The 18,775-nt window shown below is 41.2% G+C and overlaps 1 protein-coding gene across 1 annotated transcript in view; it reads left to right on the top strand.

The window, feature by feature from the left end:
- gabra2a (gamma-aminobutyric acid type A receptor subunit alpha2a) overlaps window positions 1–12,470 on the top strand; it is a 365,339-nt gene extending 352,869 nt beyond the window's left edge. Inside the window, exons 9-11 of the mRNA XM_041183039.1 lie at window positions 7,828–8,030; window positions 8,826–8,834; window positions 12,001–12,470. Of these exons, the coding sequence (XP_041038973.1) occupies window positions 7,828–8,030; window positions 8,826–8,834; window positions 12,001–12,312 (524 nt within the window). The 3' untranslated portion in view covers window positions 12,313–12,470. The remainder of the gene's footprint in view (window positions 1–7,827; window positions 8,031–8,825; window positions 8,835–12,000) is intronic.
- The last annotated feature ends 6,305 nt before the right edge of the window (window positions 12,471–18,775 follow it).

Genomic DNA, 18,775 nt, shown 5'->3' with positions numbered 1-18,775 from the left:
CACAGTTGGTATGAAAATTCCCATCCAAGCTCTGGATTTGCTATCCCTTACATAAGTTGCCTAATACATTTCCATTTGAATCAATGGCATTTCCAGAATGACCGGCCAATACTTCATCAATGACCTTCCCTGCATCGTCAAGCCAGAAATATGGATGCTCACTGATTCAGTGTTCAGTTCCATTCACAACTCTTCAGATAAAAAATCTTCAAAGTGAAGACAGGAAGGAACTTTCCCCCTTGGTGGAGGGATCAATAACCAGGGGGCATAGATTTAAGGTAAGGGGCAGGAGGTTTACAGCGGATGTGAGGAAGAAATTTTTCACCCAGAGGGTGGTAAGAATCTGGAACTCACTGTCTGAAAGGGTGGTAGAGGCAGAAACCCTCTTAACATTTAAGAAGTATTTGGATGTGCACTTGCGATGCCATGGTATACAAGGCTATGGGCCTAGTGCTGGAAAATGGGATTAGAATAGTTAGATACTTGTTTGACCGGCGCAGACTCGATGGGCCAAAGGGCCTTTTTGTGTGCTGTAGACCTCTATGACTCAATGACTCTAATTAAGCAGTGTCCCAGCTGGCAAAAAGAAGTGGTATTCAAAGGATTTAAGCTACACTAGTTGGCAAAAGCACCAGAGGGAAGATGAGAAGTATAATTTTTATACACTGCCTGAAAGAGTAGTGGAAGCAGATTCAATAGTAATATTCAAAAGGGAACTGAATAACTACTTGTAATGTAAAAAGTTTCATGGCTTTGGAGAAAGACCACGGAAGTATTAGTAATTTATTAATTCTTTCAAAGGGCCATCACAGGCTGTATAGTCTGTGACCAAGGTATTGTTATATCACCTTGCTTTCTAATTGTTTCATGTCAACATCATACAATTTTAATCTTAATTTAAACTATTGTTTCACCCATTTGTGAGTGTCACACCTTGCATGTCCGTAACAGTAAGATATATGACACAGACTTTATGGAAAATAAATCAGTCATGATGTTTTGAAACATGAGGAAAGTGGTTTGATGGGATTTTTAAAGATATTTGCCTGTCTGTCGAAGAACTGAATCTTGTGTTTTTTTTAAGATTATCCCTTCATGGGATGTGTGTATCACTAGCAAGGCCACCATTTGTTGCCCATCCCTAATTGCCATTGAACTGAGTGGTTTGCTAGGCCACTCAAGAGTCAACTGCATTGCTGTGGGTTTGGAATCACATGTAGTCCAGACCAGATAAGGAAGGTAGATTTCCTTCCCTAAAGGACATTTGTTAATCAAATAGATTTTTACAACCATTGTTTCATGGTTACCATTACTGAGACTAGCTTTCAATTCCAAATTTCATTTATTGAATTTAAGTTCCACCATTTGCTGTGGGATTTGAACCAGTGTCCCCAGAGCATTAACCTGGGTCTCTGGATTACTAGTCCAATGACATTACCACTGTGCAACTATCTCCTCCAAATTTTGAATACCCCCAATGCCCTCATCTGACACCTTGGGGGAATTTTAATTCCTAATAATGGGTGGTTTAGGGATGGGTGGGTAATTAGAAAAGTGAGTTTGAGATCATGACCACAACCTGGCTCAACACACACTTCTGAATTTAATGAGACACGTTTGAATGTTTGCAAGTACCAACTTGCTGAAGTCGGGACTTTAGTTAGTGCAGGTGGGTGAATTTTATTACTGAAATTCACATCTTCAAGAGGCATTAGCGAAGTCTTTTCGAATTTAATTTTACTTAGCTTTAAATTTAGCAGACTAAATTTTATGCCCCTTCTCACCTGTGGGCCAATTGAAGCCCTTATGTGGCCAATGAAAGATCACTTTTAGCCACAGCACCTGAAGGCTTGCACGGAGTGTGCAGCTGACCAGTGGAAACTTGGAAGACTGGTGACTGGGCAAGTGGGGGTGCCTTCTTTTCTGGAAAAAGTCAGGGGCAAGCTTGCCTTCCCTGTGGCCATTTAGCTGCCGTCCAGCCTTTAATTGTCTCAAGGCTGACATTCTGCCCCTTTCCAAGAGGAAAACCTGCTTCCGAGAGCCTCTGCTCAATAAAAGGGCCAGCTTCTCTCTTGTTCCAGCAGTGCCGCCAGGAGCCTGGACTTTAAAGTAAGCCCAGGGTTCCAGCAGGGCCAGGCTGGTAGGCCTGGCAAGGGGGTGGGGGGTGGGGGGTGGTTGTCAGGATTGTTGAGGTGTGGGTGGCAAAACTGGGGTGGGAGGGAAGAATTACCATGTAGGAACCTCCAATGGGCACAGGGGCCAGAAAAGAAGGCATCCCCACTTTCCCAATCACCAGTCTTCCAAGTTTCTGCTGATGGGCTGCCACACTCCGTGCCAGCCTTCCCGTGCCATGGGTAAAAGTCATTGGCCACTTAAGGGCCTCAATTGGCCCACAGGTGAGCAGGCCACCTGATGCCTCCCCTGCTGCTGGTAATATTGCAGCTGGGGCAGATAGGAAACAGGCATGGTGCCATTGCCTTGGCACCCAATTTTATGGATCCACCTACAATCCTGCCCCTGGAGCACTGTTAAATTCTAGCCATCCTGTTCAGCATGGGTTTTCTGCCATTTGGGAAACTAACCAGTGATTCGGTGGCAAGATTGAACTACAGTTCAGGTGGGCATTTAAATTTGTAATAGGCCCATCTGAGTGAAACCTCGTTAATTAATGCTGGTGTTTCAGTTCCTCCGGCAAATGTTTGGCGGAGAGTTCTGTGCTCATAAAGCTTTTTTCTAAACTTTGGAAGCTTTTAAATTGACTATTGGAATGGGAGGTTTATTGAATGTGTTTGAAACTACATTAGAAACTACATCGCTAACTACAGCAGCGACAATGTGCTGTGATAGCATCAGTGTATGCGCAGAAGGGAGGCACACAGGAGTGAAGTGCACAAGCGCAAGGTGCACAGGAGAGATTTCAAAGTCACAGATGGTATTATCCATGTAACAGAGTGTATGGACAGAGGATCAGCTTCCTTGACCAATCAGAAGAGCAGCACATCTACAGGCTGAGGGACCATATCAGGTGGTGGCGAGTGTTTGCAACCTTCAGGAAGTTGACCTGCTATCTATTAGACTTGGTAGCCAAGCATCATCAGTGCTTGTGAAAGTTACAATGCCACTTTTTTTGCTTCTTCTTTCTAGGGTGCTGCTGAAGACATCTCAAGAATGTTGTAGTCAGCTGCACAGAAATGTATAAAGCCCATGACAAATAGATTTTTTTTCAAGGCTTGAGTTATGTAAAAGCAAAATACTGCGGACTGGAAATTTGAAACAAAAACAGAAAATGCTGGAAAAACTCAGCTGGTCTAGCAGCATCTGTAGAGAGGGAAACAGAGTTAACATTTTGAGTCCGTATGACCCTTTTTCAAAGCTGAAGAGAAGTGGAAATGTGATGAAATTTATACTGTTTCAGGTGGTGGGGCAGGTGAAGCTGGATAGAAGACCAGTGATAGGTGGAGGCAAAGGAGAGATTGACAAAGATGTCATGGATAAGAGTGGTATGGGCTAAAAAATGTGCTGATAACAGCATTAAGATAAGAAAGCAGAATGTGATAATAGCAGAACAAGGGTAGCATTGTGTGAAAGAACAACATGGAACAAGTAACAGATGGCTCTTTTGGGGATGGGGTGGGGGTAGGGAGCGGTGGTGGGGAAAAATGGATAGAAAATCAGATAGAAGGGGGATAAGAAAGGGTATAAACCAAGGATAAATGAGTGAAAATAAAAGTAAAATAAGTGGATAAAAAATAAAAATGAATGTAGAAAAAAGGGATTAAAAAGGAGGATAGAGGAGAAGTTCATAGCTTGAAGTTGCTAACTTAATGTCAAGTCTGGAAGGCTGTAAAGTGCCTAATCGGAAGATGAGTTGCTGTTCCTCTAGTTTGCTTTGGGCTTCATTGGAACATTGCAGCAGGCCAAGGACGGACATGCGGGCATGAGAGCAGGATGCTGTGTTGAAATGGCAAGCGACAGGAAAGTCTGGGTCATGCTTACAGACAGACCGAAGGTGTTCAGCAAAGAGGTCACCCAGTCTGTGTTTGGTCCCCCCAGGAGCAGCGATTGAAGGAGATGCAAGTGAAGTGCTTCACCTGAAAGGAATATTTATGTAAATTTCTCTTTTGATGACAGCAGCCAGTAGCCACACAGGTGGGGGATGTCCGCAGTGGCACCTCATGGCAATCTGAACACTAGCACAAAAACCAAAGGCTTTTGTAAACCACAAGGGATAGTAATACAGACCTTACGTTAATGCAACCACAAAAACAGTTTCATACAGTTATGCGCAAGATTCCTGGGAGTTGTCATGATATATTTATAGAGTAGCAGTCCAGCATTCCAGACGATCTCAACTCAGGAAGTGAACTTAAGGAGTAGCTTGTAAGAAATAAGATTTACCCCACTTTAGACTTGGCTCATGACAGCAGTAAGGAACCATAGCATTGAGGTGCATTGCTTCCTCCCATCGCTGTGGAAGAGTATTGGCAGGATTTTTTGCTCAGCATGTGGGCACGCACCCGACATGCCCGACTGTGAAATAGCGCGCGATGACGTTGGGTGAGTGTCCTGACATCACCGCGCACTCGTGCGATATTTCGGTTGGAGGGCGCATGCGAGAGTCGGCAGTGCACCCACCAACAATTAAGAGGCCTATTAAAGCCATTAGTGTAGTGATTGACTGGATTTTTCACTGCCCATCCAACGTTACGGTTGGCGGGTGGGCAAATCGGCCAGACGGCCTTTGGATTTTTGAGGAAACCTCACCCAAGGGTGGGATGAAGTTTCCGAAATTACTTTTAAGAAAATGTTTGGGCAGAATTTTTTCAGCAATATCTTCAGATGAGTCAGCATGGCTTTGTGCGTGGTAGGTCATGTTTAATGAACCTTGTAGAGTTTTTCGAGGAGGTTACCAAGAAAGTAGATGAAGGAAAGGCTGTGAATGTTGTCTACATGGACTTTAGTAAGGTCTTTGACAAGGTCCCACATGGGAGGTTAGTTCGGAAGGTTCAGACACTTGGTATCCATGGAGAGGTTGTAAACTGGATTCGAAATTGGCTGTGTGGGAGAAGACAGAGAGTGGTAGTGGATGATTGCTTCTCAGACTGGAGGTCTGTGACTAGTGGTGTGCCTCTGGGATCTGTGCTGGGACCATTGTTGTTTGTTGTCTATATCAATGATTTGGATGATAATGTGGTGAATTGGATCAGCAACTTTGCTGATGACGCTAAGATTGAAGGCATTGTGGACAGCGAGGAAGGCTTTCAAAGCTTGCAGAGAGATCTGGACCAACTGGAAAAATGGGCCAGAAAATGGCAGATGGAATTTAATGTGGAAAAGTATGAGGTGTTACATTTTGGAAGGTCAAACCAAGGTAGGACATACATAGTAAATGGTAGGGCACTGAGGAATGTGGAGGAACAAAGGGATCTGGGAGTTCAGATACATAAATCCCTGAAAGTGGCGTCACAGGTAGACAAGGTTGTAAAGAAAGCTTTTGGCATACTGGCCTTCATAAATCAAAGTATTGAGTATAGGAGTTGGGATGTTATGGTGAGGTATAAGACATTGGTGAGGCCAACTTTGGAGTATTGTGTGCAGTTCTGGTCACCTAACTACAGGAAGGATATCAGTAAGATTGAGAGAGTGCAGAGAAGATTTACTAGGATGTTGCCGGGTCTTAAGGAGTTGAGTTACAGGGAAAGATTAAACAGGTTAGGGCTTTATTCCTTGGAGCGTAGAAGAATGAGGGGAGATATGATAGAAGTTTACAAAATTATGAGGGGTATAGACAGAGTAAATACAAGTAGGCTCTTTCCACTTAGATTAGGAGAAATAAACATGAGAGGACATGGCTTTAGGGTGAAAGGGGAAAGGTTTAGAGGGAACATTAGGGGGAATTTCTTCACTCAGAGAGTGGTGAGAGTGTGGAATGAGCTACTATCTGACGTGGTAAATGCAAGCTCACTCTTAAGTTTTAAGAATAAATTAGATAGATACATGGATGGGAGAGGTCTGGAGGGTTATGGACTAGGTGTAGGTCAATGGGACTAGTGGAATAATATTTCGGCACAGACTAGAAGGGCCGAATGGCCTGTTTTCTGTGCTGTAGTGTTCTGTGGTTCTATGGAGTGATTCTAATGGGTGGAATATTTTCGTAATTTCATAATGTTTATTTTTGGCTTTAAAATTCTTCAGCTCCCTGAGGCAGCTCTCTGCCTTCAGGGAACTTTCATTCCGCACACCCCCGCGCCTGCGCTGACTTCAGTGCCTGCCCTCCTGCCCCCACCCAGCAGCGCTGGGCCCTTCAGCATGCCTTTCACAATGCCTGGCCATTAATTGACCAGTGAGCATGAAATTGCAGTTGGGGGCCAATCGCGGGTATGGCCCATTTCCTGGCCGCTCCCAGGCCCACCCACCGTGCCCGTACGACAAACCGAAAATTCTGCCCTATGTTTCTCCTGTTCCCTCATGCATCCAGCAATAATTCCAGTGTTGCATTATCGAACCTGGGCCCTGTATCCATCACAACTATCTCCTGGCTCCTCAAATATCTATTTCTACAGTGTTTTTGTATACAGTTGGGATGGCATCATATGGATGTGGATGTGCATCATGCCTGCTGCGCATCATAGAGATGGGAAATCTGGAAGTCAAAATTTATTGCTACAATTCAATTGCAATCACAGATTCTGACTCACTGGCCTGGATTTTCATGTAGGTTCAGGAAAACACGACTTGCACTTTTACAGTTTCCAAAGTGCACCCCCGACCAAAGTGACTTTGTCCGTAATTTTTGTTTTCTCACACAGGGTTCAGGTTCATGGTACAGTTTGTGAGCTGCAGTGGAAAGCGGGAGGAATGTGGATACAGAGGGGGTTGGTTAGAAGGCCCACCTTAGCTCTCGAAGACAGCATCCCAGCTCTCAGCATTGTTTAAATGCCCCCATCCCCCATACCCTCTCAGATTTCCATGACCACTCCATATCCCCTCCACTCCCCTCATTTATTCCCCACAGGCGCTCACCCAGTATCCATTCTGCACACTCCTCAGGAGCCATGCAATAGCACTAGGAATTATTTTAAATGAAGGTGTGTAAAAAATTAAACCTGTGATAATCTAATAAAACTCTCATTCAAAAATGTGTAATTGATAATGAAAAAATTCTCCATAGAAGAAAAATGTTCATCCTTTAATTCGTGAGCATTTGCCTTGGTCCACTGGAATTTCAATGAGTAGTCAAGATGGAAATGGCCAAGTACAGGAATTAAAAAATATACTATCATTTCCCCTTTAAGACAGAAAAGGAGCTATTTAAATTTTAATGATAAATAAATGTATTAAGGTGCTTTGGGACCGATCAGGGCACATATATGTAGATAAAGTCCTTTCATAAGAAAAAAATAATGTTGTACTAATATGTGACTAGTACCCACTTGGACAGAAAAATGTATTTATCACTGTAAAGGTCATAGCAATTCAAATGTATTAAAAAGGCAGAAATAACACCTCAGGCACCTTGTGGATGCAACCTCCAGCTTCTTGTCAACAGAGCACCACATATTGAATGGACTGGGAGAGAATGTCATCTGAAATGTGCATCACAATAAAATGTGTTTAATGGCACAATGCAGCAGAAAAGCACTTCCTCAGTGTCACAAAAGAAATAACCGTGTTCACTTTGTGTCTGGCGATCATTGGGCATTGGTTTTTGCTTGGTCCAAAAATAATTAGGTTAAACATTTTCAAAGTTTATTTTGTACTCTACAAATCTTGTTGTTTGTTGGCATAAAATGATGGGTTTTCTGTTCCTGATCTTTATCTTTCTAGGAGTTACAACAGTGCTTACAATGACGACTCTGAGTATCAGTGCTCGAAACTCTCTTCCTAAAGTTGCGTATGCAACTGCCATGGATTGGTTTATTGCTGTCTGCTATGCCTTTGTGTTCTCTGCACTAATAGAATTTGCCACAGTAAATTATTTTACGAAAAGAGGCTGGGCTTGGGATGGCAAAAGTGTTGTGAATGATAAGGTAAGAGGTTCTTTCAGCTTCTTTAATCAAATCTTCAAGTGTATCCCATGACGACATAACATGTTCATCCTCCATGATTCAATGGATAAATTCAATATACAGTGTAGTTCAGTGCAATATAGTTTAGGAGGGTGCCAGTTTCAATATGCACAGTTTGCTAAGCCAGTGGGCAATAGAACTGTAACCAGTCAGTGTAAAGATATCTCCCTGAGAGAGAGAGGGGAATGACAGACACCAGTCAGTGTAATTCCAGTGAATTACATTTGGAAAGTGAAACATTGGGGTCACCAGTTCGGACTCAGTAATGAGGATCCTTATACTGACCACCATTTATTGACAAGATGCACATGCAAGAACATAACTTGACTAAGATGTTAGAGAGCTGCTGGTGCCCAAGGATCTGTACCAAAGAAGTACAATGGTATTCTAGTTTTAGGAGTAAATTAAGTCTAGGCAAGTCAGAAGTTTAACGTGTGCTATTAGAAAGTTTAGGGCAGATATAAGTCTTGGGCTGCAACACAAAATAGGCATTGGAAAATTGGTCACCAGTTTTACACCCCATCTGATTTTCTTTCCCATTAAGAAAGTTGTATGGATTGTAAACTGGGTTGCTGATTTGCTATTTCCTTTTCTGTCTACTGTCCATTATCAATTTCAACCTCCTTATTTTTAATCTATTTTAAACAATAGATGTATAAACATACCAAGGATTCTAATTAAGAACTACTAAATTCATGAAGTGATGAGGCCAAATGCCTCAGTCAAATTGCTCCACTCAATTATAAACTCCTGTAGGACTACAAGGTTTTTACTCTGATCATGCAGAAGGCATTAATCTGACACAGGAAGCATTAGAGGAGGCACAGCTGAATGTCAACCACCCTGAGATTTTGCTTCAATCTTCTTCTCAAAACGGTATCTTCCCCACCTCCAAAAGAATTGAGGTTTGGTGGATATGTGTATGACAGACAGTGTATTTACAGAGTACATAGACAAAAGACAGCTTTAGGAAGAAACATTGGCAGTGCCAAATAAAATTAATTCCACTTTTTCAAAAAAACACATATTAAAGAAAGTCTAAAACAGCAACTTCTGAGAATGTGAAGGGACAAGTCACCTTCTCACCTTTTGGGGTTAAGTATGCAAGATTACAAGATCTGGAACTGGATTTTCATCCGGAGAATTCCCAACTCTGCAAGCCCGACTTCTAACTATGGCTGCCCGAATATCAGATTTTCAGTTTGGGCTGGTGGGCTAGATTAGGAGTCAGGGTGGGTGACCCCAGGAGAACTGAGGAGGCTGTCAGGTGTGACATCATCACGCACTCGTGCGATATTTCGGTCGGTGGGCACCCACCGGAGTCAGCAGCGCACCCGCCGATAATTAAAAGGCCCATCAAGGCCATTAAAAAGTTAATTAAAAGAAAAGGCCAAGCGGCCTTTAAACTTTTTTTGGAAACATCATCCAAAGGTGGGATGAGATTTACAAAGCAAATATAAATCAAATAAAAACTTTATTTTTTCATTAACATGCCCATGACAGAGTCACATAAGGGGACTTGTTTCATAACATTTATAAAACCTTTAATTTTTTTTGTTGAAATCAGTCCACTCCCTCAGGCAGCTCTGTGCCTCAGGGAGATTATGAAGCCCGCACTTGCACACATGTGTGATGGTCGCGCTTGCCCGGCTCGCACTCCAGCTCTGCCCTCACAGGCAGCGTTGTCATTTCACGCTGGGTGGGCCTTAATTGACCTGCCAGCGTGAAATTGCCTTCAGGCAACAGCCAGCTTCCCAACCGCCCCCGCCTTTCCCTGCTGAGCCCGCATGCCAAAGGCAAAATTGTAGCACAAGTCTTATAACGACAAACATTTTGTTCAAGTGCATAATCCCTTTTAACAACAAGGGAGGCGAGAAGATGGTGCAGTGATAATATTACTGTACTAGTAATCCAGAGACCCAGGCTAATGCTTTTTGGGACAGGAGTTCAAATCCCACCATGGCAGCTGGTGGAGTTTGAATTCAATTAATAAATCCAGATTTAGGAAAGAATTGGCTCTTCCAAGAGTAACATTTTCCTGGCCAGGCAACAATGTAGAATCAGCAATAGATCTTGAAGTTTAAATTAGAACTATACAATAATGAAACACTTGGAATACAAACACCTGTAATGATATGATAAATATGATTTAAGAAATATTTTTGTAGTCAGCAAGAACTTTCCTACCGAGGTGCAGAGCAACATTTTCAGGAATTGATTATAATGGCAAAATAACCTTGGAGAGGGCAGCTTAAAAAGAAGATATTTACTATTAACAAGTAATGAAGCAACCTTCATTTTAAATTTTTAATTTCCTTTTTGCATGAATGAATGAGGATACTTGTTAAATATGGATAAATGTAACTTTTTACCAATGTGATGTCAGACAAAGTGGCTATATTGAATCTTTTTTGTGTATATTTATATTTGATGCTCTGGAGATGATTTGTGTTGCATCAGATACCGTACAGTGCTTCATAAATGCCTGGTGTTACTGCATATCTCAGTAAAGGTCCTGAGTTTCTACAGGATTTTCCCGATTTGCTGCTGGAACTTTGATGAGAGATCAATGGAACACTCAATTAAATTGCAGGAATGGCCATTCCACACCTGTGGAGCCATTTGGCACATGGGATTTATTACTTACCTCTTTCTGAGACTGGGTGTGTTAACATATTCATGTTGTATTACAAAGCTGATGTCTTCTGTATATTCTGTACGTTCCATGATAATTTATTAAACCATAGTAGAGGTGACAGAGAAATGCTTAAATAAATATTTAGATATGCTTATATATTTATAGAAAAGATAGCGATTTATATATCTATTTTGGATTATGCAACAATTATCTTCATGTTGAGTTCTCAGCTTCCTTAGAATTTAATCTCTTTAAATTACTGACCTAAGGGTGGAGTTTTCCTGGCTCTTTACTTGTAGGTATGAAGGTTGGGAAGGGCTGAGAAACTGTCAGAAAACTCGCTTGGCGGTCCGGGGGTTGGGGGGGTGGGGGAGGTGCAGGCCGGTGGTGGGGGGATGCGTGCTCCCCACCATAGTCCTGCCCCTGGGCAAGTTTCCCATGGCCAAGTTTCCTGTCAATGAAATCAGCAGCCTGCTTGCTGGAGGCGGGCATACAATCAAGGCCTTTAAGATCTCAGTTAGGGGCCATTTTTGTAGACGGACACAAGTTTTACAGTATCACACAAGCCCCCTGCTGCGTAAAGAGCCTGGCAATGCTTCAGAAGCCATTTCATGCCAGAAGGTCAGAGGACAATCTTTGACTGATGTACATGCCAGTATCAGTGATCCCAAAGGCCGAAAGTGGTACCTCCTTTCCCATTCCACACTAATGACCGTGACAGTTCAGGGCATTCTTTTTAAGCCTGCTGTTAGCATCCATTCATGAGCACATCCATGGTGTGGCACCCCCTAGGTTTCCCTCTGCCTGAGCATCACCCCTCCCAGTGAGGTGAATAAATCTCTAAATTTATTAATGTATTTTGATATTGTTAACATTTTTATTTAATTCAAAATATGGTTTTACCACCAGTAAAATAGGCAGAAGATCCCATCATTTCCTTTGCTTCATCAGGCTTATTTTAACAAACAGGGTAATTGGCAAAAGAAATACAGGTGGCATGAGGAACTTTATTTAATGCAGCAAGTTGTTATAATCTGGAATCCACTGACCAAAAGGGTGGCGGAACCAGATTCAATAATAACTTTGAAAAGAAAATTTGATAAATACTTGAAGGGGGAAAGTTTGTAGCACAATGGAAAAAAAACCAGAGGAATGGGACTAATTGGATAGCCATTCCAAAGAACCAGCATAGGCATGATGTGTTGAATAGCGGCCTCTTGTGCAGTGTTGTTCTCCGATTCTGCAACAAAAATAATGAATAAATCAATGAATAGCTTTCACTTACTTCCACAGAAGAAAGACAAGGCTTCTATCATGAAGAAAAATAATGCTTATGCTGTCGCAGTTGCCAATTATGCACCTAATATCACCAAGGACTCAGCACTACCAACGATTGCAAAGAGTGCAACTGCAGAACCAAAAGAGGCCAAACCAGAGACCAAGCCACAGGAGGCCAAGAAAACATTTAACAGCGTAAGCAAAATCGACAGAATGTCCAGGATAATGTTCCCTGTTTTATTTGGAACTTTCAATTTAGTGTACTGGGCTACATATTTAAACAGAGAACTTGTTGTTAAAGGGATGAGCAATGATGCTGCAAAATAATCATTGATGCATTTTAAGGCATGTGGAATTTCTAAAGGGTGATGATGCCAAATACAACCTGTAATTGCTAATCTATGTACTTTGGTATGTTTATAGAAATAAGCCTTTATTTTGTCATGATTCACGCACAGAAGAATTGCAAAATCCACACGATTCACAAGTTGATTTATAAAATGATTCATACTGCGGAATCAATGAAAGAACTATTGGAACAAGATATTGGACACTAGAAGGATTAGTATCAACGAGACACTGAGTGAGGTGGTGGTGGTGGGTGGGTAATTTTCAATTTGGTCACCTGTCGGTTTAACCTGGTGGAGCAGACCACTCACCCCCTGTAGAACCTACAAGATTTTAGTTCCATGAAAAATAGTGGAATGTAAATCAAATGGGATCTACAACTGGTGGGCAATCATTCTGCCAGGTTACCACCCAGGTGACAAAATTGAAATTTATTTCACAGTGTGATGGTGAAAATTTGGGTTCATACATTCAAATGGTTTGTGCCACAAAACTGTTTACAAGGTTTTGCATTGCAGATATTTAATATCAAAAGAGTTCATATGTTAGCACTTATTGGTTGAATTAAACAATTAGGTAACACTCCTGTCATTTTTTGTAAGACCACATGTTATATGAAAGTGTTGATGGTTAACAGTAGTACTTAGTGATTTTTAATTTCTTGAGTCTAGTATACAATTTACATCGGTTCCAGTGCAAAACTTTTACTTGTAAAAAAAATGTTTCTTATATACTGCGAGAGATAATTAATGTTTAAATAAACACAAGAACTAGGTTTCTCAAAAAAATCTCATAACACAACTTTAATGTTAACTTTATTGTATTTCTTCCACATTTGTTTTGTGCTGCCATTTTGGTTTTAATGTTAAATATGACGCATGTGATTTGGGGATTTGCATGGTGATACTGGTGCTGAGGTCACAGAGCACATTGTGTGACTTACCCAACAATGGCATCATACAATGCACAGAAAAAACTGCCTCAGTAACCACATTAACATCTCTGAAACCCATTTTATCTTCTGAACCAACTTAAACAATGCAGAACCTTGAGGGATACAATAAAGAAAAATGAACTCAAAGCTGTGTTTGATAGATTTTCTTCTGTTAAGTCAATATTTTGACAGTTTTTGTAGAAAAGCAAATCCATTAAAATAACAGGGGATTGCAATTTAATTAATGAAGTCATTTTCTTCTAGAATTATTTAAGATGCACTGGGGTGACTGCAACTTTTAAAAGATAATAACCTTCTTAATTGGAAATGTGAATTTCTCCATGTGATTTTCCATAACTGACCAAATGGATTAATGCCAGGAACAGCAAGCAGTTCTTGGCTTTCACAGGATTGCTTCATTGCAGATGAGTTTATTTAAGATGATGAAGGGTTGATCTGAACTCGAACTGGGAATCGGGCATGAGTAGGCAGAAGCAGGTTGCAAACCATCAGCAACCCTCCCCACCACCACCCTGAAATGTGAGGTCTGGGAGATATTAACCACCAGATCACATTTGCATTTCATGGTTGATCCCCATCCAAATTCAGTGACTCCGATGAACAGGAGTCAGAGCTGGTGGAGGGTCCCAGGGACCCAGAGAGTCTGTTTCCAGTAAAGTAGGTAACAAAATTAACAGTAGATCAGAAAGTCTGTGATTGGGTGGGGGACGGGGGAGAGCCTGGGGCAGTAGGATCCCAAGTTATCTTCATGAGGTCTTCTTGGCGCACAAGGGACCTTTAAAAATTAACAAAATAATTACTGGCCTAGACCTCATGTGGGCAGAATATTCGCTGTCGCTAGATTTTACTGACAGGTTGGATACTGTACAGACCTTCGTTTTCCATGGTAAATATTATATGTGCATCCTGATGATATAATTGGAGTGGACCAATCCCCCACTCTTAAAAGGACAAGAAGTCTTCTGATGCCTGAATTCAGGCAAGTAAAAATTGTGAGGTGTGGGTACGCAGCAGGGCTCTGCCACAAGAGCACCTTCCCCCACTGCCAACCCCTCCCTTTGGAGATGGGGCAGGTTAAAATTGGCTCTTAATTTCTTCTCTCTTAGTTTGGTTAAATTGTGAAATTTCCATTAATTACAATGAATTTTGGCTTAATGGCTTGGATTTTCATCTGGTGTCCTAAAAGGACCCATATTTGGCATCGAGTCTCATTTAAACACAAGTTCCAAACTCCTGCTTGCCATTTGAGTAGGGTGATAAATTGGCAAATTTCCTGAAGCTTTTTTTGAGCAGCCACAGCATTCCCTCTAAGGATCACTGGTTAAGCGGCTCAGTACCTGAACAACTGGGTGGAGCATTAGCGGCAATAGAACCGCCCTTTTATACCTGAATTTTGCACTTGGGGTCTGACAACAGGACTCCAATATCCATATATAAGTATTTCTGTTTCAAGCAGGCAGCCAGAATGTCAAAAAATCACCCAAGCCAGTATTTACACTGGCGCACATTTGGTGCAGAACTGGCACAGCAATTCACAAAGTGAGATTCAGAGATTAAACACCCATTTTAAACAAGGGTAGCATTGAGTTGAATTTCTCCCATTATCAAAGTAACAAGTGAAGAACGAGCACATAAAGTGCGGAGGAGTTAGTTGGGTTGATCGACTTTATCATTTTTCTGTGTTCTTATGCTAGAATGTTGTCATATTAAGTGATGCAAATTAAAATTTTGGACAGAAATCTATAGAAGAAAGAGAAAATAATGTTTTTTCTAATGTTCATTCAATTAAGGTGCTGGTGCTGATAAAAATGATCTTTAATTAAGCTCAGAAACAACAATATCTATATATCTATATACATTGGAAAGTAAATCATCAGTATATCTCAAATATTAACAAGGTGATGTCCTATCATCAATCTTGTTCTTCTATTAAAACATTGGACTGTCCAACAGCGAGGCATATGTTTCCATTTAGGCAATGTGGCTTGATTAAATCAAACTCTTTAGTTTATAGCTTTGGAAAAGCCTTTTTCCAATCCTTTCAGACAGCACAGATTTTACCTACATGAACTATCAATGCCGCAAAAGCCTTTAATCACACTTATCTAATAATGAATGTGAATTGGGTGCATTACTCCAATTGACGCTGATATAGATTCCAGGCTGACTCGCTAAACGATAATGAATGAAAAGTATAATGTTACTGAGTAATTACTGCTGGTAAAGGATAATCAAAAGAAATTCAATAACCTGACTTTGATCCAAAAATGCATAATTTAAATAAATTGAACACTTTTTGGGTTCACTAAAGCTGATACTTATATATGTCTCAAATGGCCTATACTTTTTTTGCATTATTTTAAAAAATCAGCATGTTAGACAAATTATGTGTTTACACAGATGTAGTAAAAAATCTAGTACCATTTTCCTCTCAATTTGTGAAAATGACTAGTGCAACATGTAATTAAAATGACAGAAATCTGAGTGATGACTGAAAATTTCCAACCTTGGGGGGGATGAATTTCCCTTGGGGTTTTCAAGGTTGTCCACAGATAGAATTTCTGTGGAGGAGTTCTTTGATCTTTTGCTCTCACATAAGTGATCAATGGGAGCCCCAGAGAAAAGGCATGAACAGCTGTTTACAACTTTCTCAGGGTTTCGGCTGAGGTTATAATGAGAAGTTAGGAATTCCACCATTGAAAAATTAGCCCTATTTTTTTCTGATATTTCAGATCTTGTTTATAAGATAATACCTAACAGCAAAATATTAAAAAAAACAAGCTAATCACATTATTTCATTTACTAAGATTTTGATATGGGTAACATAGCATTTTTAGAAGGTATAAATTAGATTAGACTCTTTAATATGTATCTTTAATATGATTTTAACTTCTGGGCAGAAAGCTGGGCAATGGCTCAGGACTTACAGCCTGCGTTGGAATGCTGGATGATTTTAACAGCCAAGTCTGATTAACACTTAGTGGGCCAGTTGCCCACCTGGGACAAGTATAAAGAGACTCAAACATGGACATAAGAACTGAACTGCCGAGGTGAGGTGAAAATGACTGCCCTTGACATCAAGGCAGCATTTGACCGAGTGTGACATCAAGGAGCTCTAGCAAACCTGGAGTCAATGGGAATCAAGGGGAAAACTCTCCACTGATGGAGTCATACCTACCACTAAGGAAGATGGTTGTGGTTGTTGGTGGTCAGTCATCTCAGCTCCAGGACATCACCACAGAAGTTTCTCAGGGTAGTGTCCTCGGCCCAACCATCTTTAGTTGCTTCATCAATGACCTTCCTTCCATTATAAGGTCAGAAGTGGGGATGTTCACTGACGATTGCACAATGTTCAGCGCCATTTGCGACTCCTCAGATATTGAAACAGCCCATGTCCAAATGCAGCAAGACCTGGACAGTATCCAGGCATGGGCTGATAAGTGGCAAGTAACATTCGTGGCAGACAAGTGTCAGATAACGATCATCTCCAACAAGAGGAAATCCAACCATCGCCCCTTGATGTTCAATGACATTACCATCACTGAATCCCCCACTATCAACATCCTGGGGGTTACCATTGACCAGGTTTGAACTGGACTAGCCACATAAATACTGTGGCTACAAGAGCAGGTCAGAGGCTAGAAATCGTGCGATAAGTAACTCACCTCCTGACTCCTCAAAGCCTATCCACCATCTACAAGGCACAAGTCAGGAGTATGACTTGCCTGGATGGGTGCAGCTTCCACAACACTCAAGAAGCTTGACACCATCCAGGCTAAGCAGCCTACTTGATTGGCACCATATCCATAAACATTCACTCCACTACCAACGCTCAGTAGCAGCAGTGTGTACCATCTACAAGATGCACTGCAAGGATTCACCAAGGCTCCTTTGACAGCACCGTCCAAACCTATGTCCACTACCATGTAGAAGGACAAGAGCAACAGATAGATGGGAACACCACCACCTGGAAGTTCCCTTCCAAGTCACTCACTATCCTGACTTGGAAATATATCGTCATTCCTTCACTGTTGCTGGGTCAAAAGCCTAACAGTACTGTGGGTGTACCTATACCATATGGACTGCAGCAGTTCAAGAAGGCAACTTACCACCACCTTCTCAAAGGCAACTTGGGATAAGCAATAAGTGATAGCCCAGCCAGTGAAGCCCACATCCTGTGAATGAATAAAAAAAATACTGGTTGGTTGCTGGCAGCCAAATATCAGATGTCCACCAGCATTCAGGTAAAATATGAGTAGGGGTTGGCAAGTGGGACAGGAGGGGGGAACGGAAAACCAAGGGCTGGACAAACTCAAAATTTTCTTTTGAGGTTTGGAGAAGTACTCCTGTTCCTTCTAGCCCCCCAAGATATATTTTCTACTTAACTTTGTGCCCCTGCAGATCATAATATCCAGAACATCCATGTTGATTTTGTCTGATCATACCATGATTTTCTAAGTTTTCTAGGACTTCAATTTTCACATTGCTCGAATCAGGCTGCCATTTCTGCCATCTGAAGTTACGACAGCCAAGGAGTGGCACTTGAGCAACAAACATTACCACCTTGTTTTAAGCTAGAAGAGTAAAGTAAAAATTAAGAGAAAAGAGCTGAATCAAGCAGAGGAGGGAGAGAGATTCGAAGGGAAGCGAGGGAGGAGGGGGAAGCAGGTCTGGCTTTATGTTGCTCATGGTCAATCTGAGATCTATTGCTTTATGATGGGGTTGGTGGGGCTACTTTGATGTGATTGGATATATAACTCAAATGAAACAATTTGGAAAGAAGTTTGGAAGAATTTTGCCCATCAATAGGGAAGTCGGTATTTTAGTTGGATGCCAGAAAGTAATTGACAATTATTTAACTTTCCTACCCTGGATTGATAGATAGATATCACAACTGTATAAATCACTGTGTTTATTCAAATTCAAATTCTTAATGAAAATGACAGACACTCTAATAATTTAAAACACAATAAACAAGATAAAGATTAGGCTCTGACTCTTTGTGTGTCTATACATCTTTCTTTCCTTCACATTTTGTTCCTCTTTTTCCATTCTTTCTTGTCTCTTTTTTCTTACCTCTCTAAGTTAAAAAAATAGGCATCTGTGAATAGCTTTCTTGTCAAAAGCTACTTCAAAATCTAAAATACATGCTATAGCATTACAAAATAAGACTATTGTTACCCACAACCTAAGGAAAGATATGCTTTTGAAACATAGGACTAGGAGGAAGCCATTCAGCATTTTGAGCCTATTCTGCGATTCAATTTGACCATGGCTGATCTGTAGCTCAACTCTGTTTATCCACCCTTGATCTTGATCTCTTAATGCATTTACTTAATAAAAAATCATACTGATCTCAGTCTCGAAAATTTCGATTGACCAGCATCCCCCCATTTATGGGGAGAGAGTTCAAGATTTCTGTACCCTTTGCATCAAAAGTGCATCCCAAATATTCTCGCTCTAAAGTTAAGGTTAGAGCCTTTCATT

This window comes from Carcharodon carcharias, chromosome 1, assembly GCF_017639515.1.
Source record: "Carcharodon carcharias isolate sCarCar2 chromosome 1, sCarCar2.pri, whole genome shotgun sequence".
NCBI lineage: Eukaryota > Metazoa > Chordata > Chondrichthyes > Lamniformes > Lamnidae > Carcharodon > Carcharodon carcharias.
Note: the sequence above shows the minus strand (reverse complement) of the source record. Positions and strands in the feature narration are given on the sequence as shown.